The 12590-nt window shown below is 34.3% G+C and overlaps 1 protein-coding gene across 2 annotated transcripts in view; it reads left to right on the forward strand.

Moving 5' to 3' along the window:
* Positions 1 to 12590, forward strand: part of FER (FER tyrosine kinase) — a 427371-nt gene that overhangs the window by 183071 nt on the left and 231710 nt on the right. For both annotated transcript variants that reach the window (XM_028102607.2, XM_028102608.2), the window contains one exon: positions 1542 to 1634. In XM_028102607.2, coding sequence (XP_027958408.1) covers positions 1542 to 1634 — 93 coding nt within the window. The remainder of the gene's footprint in view (positions 1 to 1541; positions 1635 to 12590) is intronic.

Consider the following 12590-nt stretch of genomic DNA (forward strand, 5'->3'; position numbering starts at 1 on the left):
GCTGTTTTTCCTTCAGTGCTTCTTGTGACTCAGTACAGGGATTTTTACTAGAAAGTAAAGTGAAGCTACAGCCAGGATTAAGCCTAGAGAATGTAATGCTCACGTTCCTAAGGTGATGACCATTTGTATTAAAGTAAAAATTTATTTTTTAAAGTAAGTTTTATTAAAAATGTACCTGCTTTTAACCTATTAATTTTTAATCATGTGCAGTAACTTGTAAGTGTGCTCTGAAGAAGGTTTGTATTAATTTTTTCATTTTATAAATGACCAAAATGAGGTATAGATAGTGTTGGATGGAATCATAAGCAAATTAGTAATGTAAGTGATGATGAAAAAGAAGTTGAGGTCATTTGTTCTGTTAGGTTATTATAAGATTACTTTAAATTATTAATGTGCATATGTTTGTAGAATGATAAGAATATTACTACTGCAACCATTAGAATGAAAAGTAGATAAAGTGGGAGTAGGCAATTGGAGAGACAGAAGTTGAATTTCTGAAACTACAGTGTTTTTCAGAGAGTATATGGCTAAAAATGTCTGCATTTACTGAAGAGAGACACATACCCTACATATTAGAGAGAACGGAAACAAATGATGTTATCTGTGGCCTGCTTTACCTATTTTCCACTGATAAGTAAAATTGAGCATCACTACTGTGGGAAGACATATGGAAATACAGCACATGGCAATAGGATCTCGAGTTCTTTTGTCTGCTGCTGCTGAACAGTTGAAATGTAGTCATTATTGGAAAACTGACCAGTGCTTCCATTACAAATCCCCACGCGTCCTTCTTTATTGCATTCTAGGTTTCATTTTTGTTCTCCTTTCTCTTGGTTTCTACCCTCTTACCTAGCCCTTCATTTGCATTTGTTAAATGGATTTAAAGATATGAAATTTTAAGGAAAAGTTTCCTTCGATTGTGATATATGATACTTGGAAATGTACATCCTAAAGCAAGTGGCAATCTGGATTGACTTTCCTTAGTGGAGTTCTACCACCACCCCCTTATTTTACTTTTTTGTGGTCTTCCTCTGGTGGCATTGTTGTCATCATTGTCATCATGATCATGTGAATCTTTGGGAAGTTTCCTAGCTACTTAAGTGGAATTCATTATTTAAAAAAATGTGTTCAGTATAGTTCTCCTCCTGATTTTTCCTTATTTTTTCCTTGAAAATCCCTCACGACTACAGTGCTATCTGGAATCTGTGTTAGACTGGTTCCTTATAGCTTGTGTCTTTTCTTTTTTTCTCCTGCATGTTAATACTTGCTTTCCCATGAATTTCCTTTGCATTTCTTCTTTTCTCTCATCTTACGAATTTTTATTTCTTTCTTATTTTTCCCCCAAATCAAGACATTTATTAAGAGACCAAAATACTATAGAGTTTATATGCATTTGATTATTTGTCATCTTCAATGTCAGGAGGGTTGCATTTTATTTAGTTGGAATATGTGATTAGCTGTGGATAAATACCTAAATGCCCAGCATAACTGTGTACAAACTAGTTTACTATTGCTGAAGTCTTCTTTCTTAATCTCTCCAGGAAAGAAAGGAGAGGCTATCCAAATTTGAGTCAATTCGTCATTCAATTGCTGGAATAATTAGGTCTCCAAAATCAGCACTGGGCTCTTCAACAGTAAGTAGGATGAACTCTATGTGCTACTGAAAATAATCATTTTCTAGCTTCTTTCTGATAAACAATGAATATCATATGTAAATTTGTCCTTACAAATAGAAAACTAAGTACATAATATAATTTTTATGTGCATATGAATCTGTTCATACATGTATATAGTAAATTCCATGTAATGCTGATAAAGGGAGGAAAGAAATAAACTTGTATTCTGGAATTTCTGTACTACATATAAATAATTATAGGAAACATTTTAGTTATTTTGAGGCTTTATTAGAAGAGCATAGACAAGGTTTTTTTCCAGTGAAACATATTTTTATAATAGGGACTATTGTATATGTATTTTTAAAATGTATCAGTTTATATGTGTGTTCATATTTTTGAGAACATTTTAATTATTAAATTGAAGTCTATTTGAAATTTGGGTTTGGCATTGTCACGGTGCTGCACAAAATATTACAAATCCCCAGTAACAGCAGCTATAGCCAAGCAAGATAAAGTATATTATTTTTCCCTCTATATAGTAAAGTTTTAAAGTATTTTTCTTACTTCATTACCTTTAAGACTAAGTTAAACTTTTTTTCCTAGCTCTCCCTCATGCACAACAGAGCTTTAGAATGATAATGAATGATGGTCAAAACAACAATATTCACTACAAATATAATTATGTGCTCTGCCCCAATCTTTCCGAGTTTCTACATAATAATATCCTAATGTTATTTTTATTCTTTAAAAGTTCAGCTGTTTAAAATAACATGACCTAGTCTTATTTAGAAAAACAAGGTGTTTCCTAACTATAGATTAGTTAAATGTCCATTCACATTTCAGATTTATTTGCTGTAATTCCTTTTTAATATGTAACACATGTTCCCATATATATTCCACTCAAGCAACATTCTTCTATACACAATTGAGGCAAAGCATCAGATATTTTAATTAATAAAAAAGAAGAAAATTATATTTTCATATAAAAGATTTTCTACCTCAGTGTTAGCCTTTGATGCTGCTATTACCACTTCCGACCTCCAGAAGTGTTCTATGGCAATAGGGAGGGGCTGTGAAGCAATGCAGACCATCTCCCCTGGCATTAAATAGCAAATACAAAAAAAATAATTTTAGGCAAAAACTACACAGTAGAGTAAGTCTCTTTTAAGGCCCTATCCTAATCTTGTTTTCTTAAGGTAATGATTTATAACTTTACAGATAAATAGTAGTTTATAGGACTTGGTTTATTACCATTTGACATTCAAAATAAAGTATAGGAGGCTTGATTAGGAATCTATGATATATTCTAGAGACTATGAGGACAGGTTTTGATGACTTAGAAGAAAAGAAAAAGAGTTCTTGAAAAGAAATATTTAAAAAGTTTTTTAAAAAAGAAAAAATGTTCTTGAAAGGAAATGTTCAAGTGTGTTCTTCAAAAAAAAGAAAATCAGTTTTTTTTTTAAGATTTTATTTATTTATTAGAGAGAGAGAGATCACGAGCAGGGGGAGGGGCAGAGGGAGAAGCAGACTCCCCGCCTAGCAGGGAGCCCAAGGTGGGGCTTGATCCCAGGATCCTGGGATCATGACCTGAGCCGAAGGCAGATGCTCAACAGACTGAGCTACCCAGGCATCCCAAGAAAATCAGTTCTTAAAAAGAAATGTTCACATACCTCAGTTAGCACTTCATAAAATTATTTAGCATTGAAAAAGTCGGTGAAACACATGACATTGTTAAGTTGTCATAAACTCACCATTATTTCACTTAGTCAGAGGTCTTTGTGCCAGCAACTAGTAGCAGTTTATCGGTAAGCTGATTTATGAAAGGTGCTTCCCCTGCCCAATTTTCCTTTAGTCAACTCTTTTAAATACTTGAGAACGAAGGCCTATTATAAACTCAAGGTTATCTTCAGCTTTATTCTTCGGTGTAAAATTAGGAGAGTGGAATTTAGAGCTTCAAATGTTAGCTAGTGACAGAAAAATAATACAATATTATAATAGTAGAAATGGGGTAACCCTCCCAATGTTTGTTTTCCTGACAACCTGGGATGCCTTAAGAATTTTGTGCCCTCGGGCGTCTGGGTGGCTCAGTTGGTTAAGCGACTGCCTTCAGCTCAGGTCATGATCCCGGAGTCCCAGGATCGAGGCCCACATCGGGCTCCCTGCTCAGCAGGGAGTCTGCTTCTCCCTCTGACCCTCCCCCCTCTCATGCTCTCTCTCTCAAATAAATAAATAAAATCTTAAAAAAAAAAAAAAAGAATTTTGTGCCCTCAAGACAGGTGTCTAGGAGTGCTGCAGTGGTTCTGAGACTTCATGTCACATACATCACTTTGAAGGTCATAGTTATGAGAACTTCAGCTTTTGGCTCTAATGGAGCCTGTTTTGATAAATCAGGGCTGATCAGAGGGTGAGGGAGTTTTTTTCCTTTATGTATGTAAAGACACGCTCATTAACATATAGAAACAAAAGAAATCCGATTAGTACAATATGATGAAGTTACACATGGTTGGCTATCCTAAAATTATGTCAGGTATAATATGCACAATCTTAATGAATTAATAGTAAAATCTTAACTTGTTAAAATTTGAAGTTATTTACATGTTATCTTCTCCATTTAAAAATGGACTTTATTTTTAAGTAAATTTACCAAATTGACAGTGACTGATATAGATAAAAGTTTGGTGTTAACAAACTGCTTTTAGCTGAGATGAACTGAAGTGCCTTTCCCGCAAAGCATGTACCTCGTTCAAATATACATTGTGATCTATTTGTCATAAATTATCAATGTCGTCGAAGCTATGAAATGCCCATTTCTTCTAAGAAATTGTTCCCTCTGTAATTGAGAATTCTAGAGAATGTTTACTTCCTCAAGGCCCAGTTGCTCTATTTGTATCTTCATGCTGAAGGAGATCATTACTTCTATCAGTTAAGTGCTCCTTGGTATTTCCTGATTTATTTAGAAATCTTATGAACCAAAAAGACTGAGGTGGTCTGTGGTTTATGACACTATTGTTCACTGTGAATAAATGTACACAACTTTTCCTATAAATCATTTGGTATCCTACTTATTTGGAGAAAGGGTTTCTCCCTCAGATATACAGGTAATTGAGGCCTTGTGTCTTACTATATAGTGAGTGTGAAGGTTTCAGGTGTTAAGTATGATAATCTAAGAAGTATAACAATGTAGAGACTGCTTAATCATAATTAAAATTTTTTCTGACACAATATAGTATTTTTTAGAGTATTCTAATTTGGTAAATGTAAAATAGAATTTTTTTTATTCTAAACAATTTTTTTCTCTATTAAAAAAACTTAAACTTGCCAAAATGGCATAGTTAAGCATATATAAAATATTTTATGGTGATATACCTCACGTAACATGAAACTCACCATTTTAAATTGTACACTTAGTGGGTTTTGGTATACCATCTCTACCGTCTGCTTCCAGAACATTTCAGTCTCCCTAATAAGATACTCCATACCTAGTAGTAGTTAGTCTCAATTCCCTCCTTTTCCCATTTTGTGGCAGTCACTAACCCACTTTTGATCCCTAAGGATTTGCCTATTCTGGACATTTCACATAAATAGAATCATATAATATGTGACCTTTTGTGTCTAATTTTTTCCAATTAGTATAATGCTTTCAAGGTTCATCTGTGTTGTAGCATGTGACATACTTCATTTCTTTTTATGACTGAATAATGTTCCATTTATGAATTTATCACATATTGTCTACCCATTCATCAGCTGATGGCCATTCGGGATGTTTCCACTTTTTGGCTATTATGAATAGTGCTACTGTGAACATTGATATACAAGTTTTTACGTGAACATGCATTTTCAATGCTCTCTGTTAGATACCTGGGAATTGCTGGGTTATATGGTGATTCTGTGTTTAAGTTTTTGAGGAACTGCCAAACATTTTTCCACAGTGGTTTCCCTGTTTTACATTTCCACTAGCAGTATACGAATATTCTAATTTCTTTACAATGTCATCAATGCTTATTTTCTGTTTTTTAAAATTATATTACTAGTGGATGTGAAATGATGTATCTTTTATTTGCGTATTCCTAATGACTACTGATGTTGAGCATCTTTTCATGTACTTATTAGCCACTTGTATATGTTCTTTGAGATATGACTGTTCCTTTTCTTTGAACACTTTTTAATTGGGTTGCTTTTTAATTCTTGAGTTATAAGAGTTCTTTATATTTTTTGGATACAAGCCCCTTAACAGATATATACTTTGCAAATGTTTTTTTTTTCTCATTTTATGGACTGTCTTTTCACTTTCTTGATAATGTCATTTGACAGAAGTTTTTGACAAAGTCCAGTTTATCTGTTTGTGTTTGATGGCACATGTTTTTGGTGTCATAGCTAAAAAACCATCATCTAATCCAAGATCATACAAATTTTCACCTTTATTTCCTTCTGAATGTTTTATAGTTTTAACTTATACATGTAGGCCTTTGATCCATTATTAATTTTTGTATATGGTGCATGGCAGAGGTCCAGATCCATTCTTTTGTATGTGGAAGCATATTAATTTAAAATCTTAAAAAGGCAACAACTATGATATCACTGTTTCTTTATTCAAATGAACATATAAAAATTGGAACTTCAAAGCATAATTTTAAATAAAATAAGGCAATTAATTGCATTATACATAGGGAAATGAAACTAGAATTAATCTTAATATTATTCCTATTGGGCTTGTCATAGCTATTTATTTCAATATTTTCAATAGTGTGGCTTAAATGTAGAGCTTATTTGAAGACAGTCTCATGGAATACTTCAATCAACAGTCTTGATGGAAGGGAGAATGTAAGATAATTAGATGATTCATGAATTTGGCTTTAATCCAATATGGCATCTGATGGTTGATGTTTAATATTTATTGTTATGATCTGAGTAGTTCTTTAATATGTTTTAACAGCTCCAAGAATGTGTTCTTTTTCTCAGTGTACTAAAAGCCTTAAATAACCTTTCACTAGTACCTCTGGGCTCTGTGAACTACTCCATATTCAGCGTCTTCCTGTGCTGCAGGAGGTTGTAATTTTGCTTTGAGAACTATTTTGCAGAGACTGCTTCTGAAGTCAGGGCTGGAGGTGTTAGGATTAATTGCATAATCTGGAAGCCTACTGGTAATCATGTGTATCCATTTCCATTGAAAGTTTTTCAAACCACATTCTATTTAATGAGATCTCTTCTAGTCATATCAAGAATACTTCCCTTTCTCAGAGCCATCTTTTACTGCACAATTTCTATAGTAAGTGGTTGAGCAAACAACTTGTTCCATCCCCTTGTGAGTACTACTTGTATCACTGCTCTATGGAACGATAACACCTTTCTAATAGTAGTACTCTTTGGAAAAATGTTCTTTAAAACCAGAATAAAGCACATCTTGGTCCGAATAATTGTTCTTAAGACCTCAGAAGAATTATTAAATTATTCAACCCTTGGGGCACCTGGGTGGCTCAGTCGGTTAAGCATCCGACTCTTGATCTCAGGGTCATGAGTCTGAGCCCCATGTTGGGCTCCATGCTGGGCATGGAGCCTACTTAAAAAATTACTCAACTCTTGCTTCCTTAAAATTCATATTTTTCTATACCGTGTTGGCATATATGTTATTTCAGTTTTAAAATTAATTTGTACTAGAATTTAGAAAATAAAAATATTAGACGATAAAGAAATGCTTCCATTATATAGAATAATATATAATCTTATTGTAAATAAGATTTGCTGGCTTGCTTCTTTTTAGAAAATTAGAAAATTGTAATTCAGTTATGTTTAAGTTGTACATCATTGTAATGTTAGTATTATAATGCTTGGCTTCCACCATTGGCATAGGGAAGTATAGTTCTTTTCATGAATAACATCATATACTGCTTGTAGGTTTTAGTGTTCTCCTTCAAGCCTAGCAGAGCAACCTTGTACTTCCTTTAACAAGGCGTGTTGTTAAATTCAGGTTAAATACTATATATTTTATAGCTTAGTTGTCTTTCTTTATTCCTAAGGTTTTAACTTACCTCCCCTCCTTCTAGCCATTCCCACTCCCCAGACACTAAGATGTAGAAAAATGAGAAATATGGTAAAATAAAAATAAAAATTCTTGCATCATCTCACTTTCATACATACACTGGATTCTCCTGCCTAGTTAGTCATGTTTAGGAAAACTAAATATTATTCTCAGAATTGCTAGCTTTGAATCATTAGCATTATCACACATAATTTTTAAGAAAGGCTTATTGGATTTATTTTCTGTAACCTATAATTTTAATATATAGAGAGCACATCTATTCTTTTACATGTTTGATCAAATGCTTAAAACAAATGATCTGATTATGTCCAACTGATACTGTATTCTTCACCAGAAATCTCAACTTACTGATAAATGTTTAAATTTATTGAGCTATGACTCCTTAGAATGATCTGGTAATAGTTTTAGTTGATATGTCTAACATGAAATTAGCGCTGAATATAGTTAGTTGACTAAAATGTGTTATTATTGATATTGTGGCACATTTTATAAATAATATTGTATGTGCTTAAGGAAAAAATATTTGCTACTGAAAAAATAAAACTGTAGAAAATATGCAGTGAAATGATCAGATGAGAGAAGATGAATGAAGAGTCACAAGTACAGTTGAGAAAATTAAATGAATAAAAATAATAAAGTGAAAAAAGAAAATTACTACTAATAAAGAGAAGAGTAAGGGAACTAAAGAAGCAAGAAAAAAAAAAAAAAAAAGCAAAGCCAGAGGAAATCAGAAGGTATTGGAAGAAGCAGAGGCATTAAACCAAAAACAAAAGACCTTTAAGAAAATACAGTTTGCTAGGGATAGTGTCTCTTATGAGAGATCCAAGAAGGTGTACAAAAAGGCAGTCAAGAAAATGGGAAGTTGTGGAAGTAAAGTAATATTTGAGTTTGGCTTACTTGTCTATCTTTTTAGGTAAAGTTTTGGAAAGAATTGTATGAGAATGCAAATCTCTGATCAACATGTAATTCTGACCAGTTATTATGCTGGACAACCATTATATTATTGGCTAAAGACAAACAAACTCAGATTCTCAAAAAGTACAAGTTGTTAATCAAGAAATTTATAAATAAGAGTTTTGTTGCTAGTTTCATTGTGGAAAATAAACAGTAGGTGAAGTATCTTTGTTTTGGTAAAAGATATCAGTACATGAAAAAAATGATCAATTCTACTTTATTGCTAAAAACATTAGAATTTGTAGAACTGCAGATAGGCCTTAGTGCCTCTTAAAGACCGGACACTGCTCTAATTAATTTACATCCTGTTCGTCTAGCATGAGGCAATGATCATGAAGATCAAATATCAAGAATAGTTTTTATATTTCATTGTTTTAAGATATAACTCATTCCAGAAATTCAAAAAGGAGTTATTTAGAAATTTGGAAAAATGTAGCAGGAAGAACATTATTATTCATGTTCTCATTTTACGTTAAGCATTTGTTCAGCTATCAAACTCTAAATGGTATAAAATATGCTTTCTACCTATGGTTACATTTTCCTTTCACTGAAAATAGCTTTTACTACCACCAGCCAGATTCCTATTCAATAGACCTATTCCAACCTTTTGCAAGTAAGTGATTCTCTTATGATTGCATGACATTTGATTCCTATTCTAAAATTTTCCAGTGATATATAGCTTTAAAACTAAAGGGGTCTTTATGGAATTTTTTAGAAATGTTTATAATCCCGAATTATTTATTCTCTCCACAGTATAACATTAAACTAGATTTGAAATAATTCTTTACTTAGATTATTAAATTAATAACTAAATTTATATAAGAATAGAAAAGAGAATTAAATGTCAATGGTTATTAAAAATTTTTATATTTGTGGTGAAGTTTTATTTAGCTTGTTCAAGCTCCTTGAGAGGCTTATTTATATGTTTTCCATGCTGTTTTATTTTCATTTTTTTTTTAGTCGTTTCTTATTTGGGTGCCTGATTTTAGTAGAATACAGAGTTTGATTTTTTTTAAGATTTTATTTTATTATTATTATTTTTAAAGATTTTATTTATTTATTTTAGAGGGAGAGTGTACATGAGCAGGAGGTAGGAGGAGAGAGAGGGAAAGAGAGAATCTCAAGTAGACTTCATGCTGAGCACACAGCCCAAGGTGGGGCTCAATCCCAGGACCCTGAGATCATGACCTAAGCCAAAATCAAGAATCAGATGCTCAACCTGCTGAGCTGCCCAGGTGCCCCAAGATTTTATTTTTTTAAGTAATCTCTATATCTGATGTGGGGCTTGAATCTATAACCCTGAGATCAAGAGTCTCATGCTCTACCGACTGAGACAGCCGGGTGCCCCTGATTATTTTTTTTTTTTTAGTTTTTGATGTAGTGTTCCATGATTCATTGTTTGCATATAACACCCAGTGCTCCATGCAGAATGTGCCGTCTTTAATACCCATCACCAGGCTAACCCATCCTCCCATCCCCCGCCCCTCTAGAACCCTCAGTTTGTTTTTCAGAGTCCATAGTCTCTCATGGTTCGTCTCCCCTCTGATTTCCCAACCTTCATTCTTCCCCTCCTGCTATCTTCTTCTTCTTTTTCTTTTTCTTAACATATATTGCATTATTTGTTTCAGAGGTACAGATCTGTGATTCAACAGTCTTGCACAATTCACAGCGCTCACCATAACACATACCCTCCCCAATGTCTATCACCCAGCCACCCCATCCTTCCCACTGCCCACCACTCCAGCAACCCTCAGTTTGTTTCCTGAGATTAAGAATTCCTCATATCAGTGAGGTCATATAATACATGTCTTTCTCTCATGGACTTATTTCGCTCAGCATAATACCCTCCAGTTCCATCTACGTCGTTGCAAACGGCAGGATTTCGTTCCTTTTGATGGCTGCCCTGATTTTTTTTTTTAACATTTTTGTTGGCCTCTCAAAAAGGAGCTCATCTTGCACTGAAATGTTTGCAATGAAGGCATACAATTTGGGGCCCCTCGGTGGCTCAGTAGGTTAAGCTTCTGACTCTTGGTTTCAGCTCAAGTCATGATCTCAGGGTTGTAAGATGGAGCCCCACATTGGGTTCCACTTTCAGCACAGAGTCTGCTTGAGATTCTCTCTCTCCCTTCCCCTCTGCCCCTTCCTCCACTTGAGTGTGTGCACTCTTTCTCTCAGATAAATAAATAAATACAATCTTTGAAGAAATAAGTAAAGCCATACCGATTTTCATTACATACTTGGGAATTAGGCTGAATAGGTTAAGGAAAAAAAAAAAAGGCCCTTATTCTCCCCTCTCCCCCCAAAAATATTTTCATTTTCTAGTGATGACTAGAGTCATGGAGTCTAGCAATGACTCCTCATTGCCTCTTCACTTAAATGAATCTTTTTATTTCACTAGGCCCAATATGTTTTTACTGGAATGTTCTTTAAGAATAAGGCCCAGGGAAAATAACTAAACAGCTAGCCCAATCAGGAAAGCTTGTCTTATTAAATATAACTAATTAACTGTGTTAGATTAACTATAACTTCAAAAAAGGAACCACCCCCCCCCATATCTTGGGCAAAAAGATAACTTACTGACAAGGAAAAATCTTTTCCTACTGAGGATTAGAAAGATATGATATTTGAAGTAAAAAGCTTCATTTCCTTTTTCATGTAATTATGATGGCTTTTGGGATGTTGGATTTTGTTGCTGATGCATTCTACATTCTATTACTAACAAGCTAGCAGAATTGTGTTGGAATTTAATTGAAATCATGTTAATAAAAACGTTCCTTCCAATGCTTGCAGAGAAGTCCCTGTAAAACCTGATAGACCCAGACCGGGCATATGTAGGGCCTTTCCCTGTGTATGTGTAGGCACACACATGTACTCACGCATACACTCACAAACTGTTCAGCTTACCCTTTTTTTCTTAAAAATCATTATTTATTTGAGAGAGTGCACACACATGCTCAGGGGGCATGGTGCGGGGGCAGGGAGCGAGAAGCAGAGGGAGAGGGACAAGCGGACTTGCACTGAGTGCAGAGCCCCACAACCAGGCTCCATCTCACAACCCTGAGATCGTGACCTGAGCCGAAATCGAGATTCGGATGCTTAACCGATTGAGCTACCTGGGTACCCCCAGCTTATACTTTATAACAGTATCAGATCTCTATTTCAAAGAAACTAATAAATCGAAAGTACTGGTGTGTAATCCCTGTGATATAGTAATGTAAGTTCCTTCCCATTCACTTTTTTTTTTTTTTTAAAGATTTTATTTATTTATTTGACAGAGAGAGAGACAGCGAGAGCAGGAACACAAGCAGGGGGAGTGGGAGAGGGAGAAGCAGGCTTCCTGCGGAGCAAGGAGCCCGATGCGGGACTCCATCCCAGGACCCTGAGATCATGACCTGAGCCGAAGGCAGACGCTTAACGACTGAGCCACCCAGGCGCCCCCATTCACTTCTTTTTTAAGCAAACAAATAAACAAATACAGATGTTCTTTCAAAGGGATAATTTTTCCCCCAAACAGATTCTTCACATTCAAATCCTTAAATGAATTTCTCAGTGTTAGCTGAGCTTTTGTACTTCAAATGCCCTTCTGACTTAATGAGTTCTCCAGGCTCTGCATTTTACTGTTCTAAATAAATCAACATTTGGGAGGGTAGGTTGAATAGGACAAGAAATCAAGCACATGACATCCTTCTTTGTGACGCCTTTCTACTATGTAGACCTTCTTGAAAGATAATGATGAAAACAAGTTCTTTGCAAGGAGGTGACGTTGAATTTCTTATTTTTCTGAGGAAAAAAAACCACTTTTGCCATTGGAAACGCTTGGAAATATTTCTATTATAGTAAAAAATTTGGTGTTATACTGAGATACACTGTGATAAAATTTTGGAAAAGATATATTTAATAATTTTGACTGCCTATTTTAAGAGTTATGAACTATTAGTATCAGTATATGCAAAAATTTAATTTTGTGTGCATTATGCATTTGT

The sequence above is a fragment of the Eumetopias jubatus genome, unplaced genomic scaffold (assembly GCF_037043125.1).
Source record: "Eumetopias jubatus isolate StellerSeaLion01/CBP00866 unplaced genomic scaffold, mEumJub1_p1.0 scaffold_5, whole genome shotgun sequence".
NCBI classification, from domain to species: domain Eukaryota; kingdom Metazoa; phylum Chordata; class Mammalia; order Carnivora; family Otariidae; genus Eumetopias; species Eumetopias jubatus.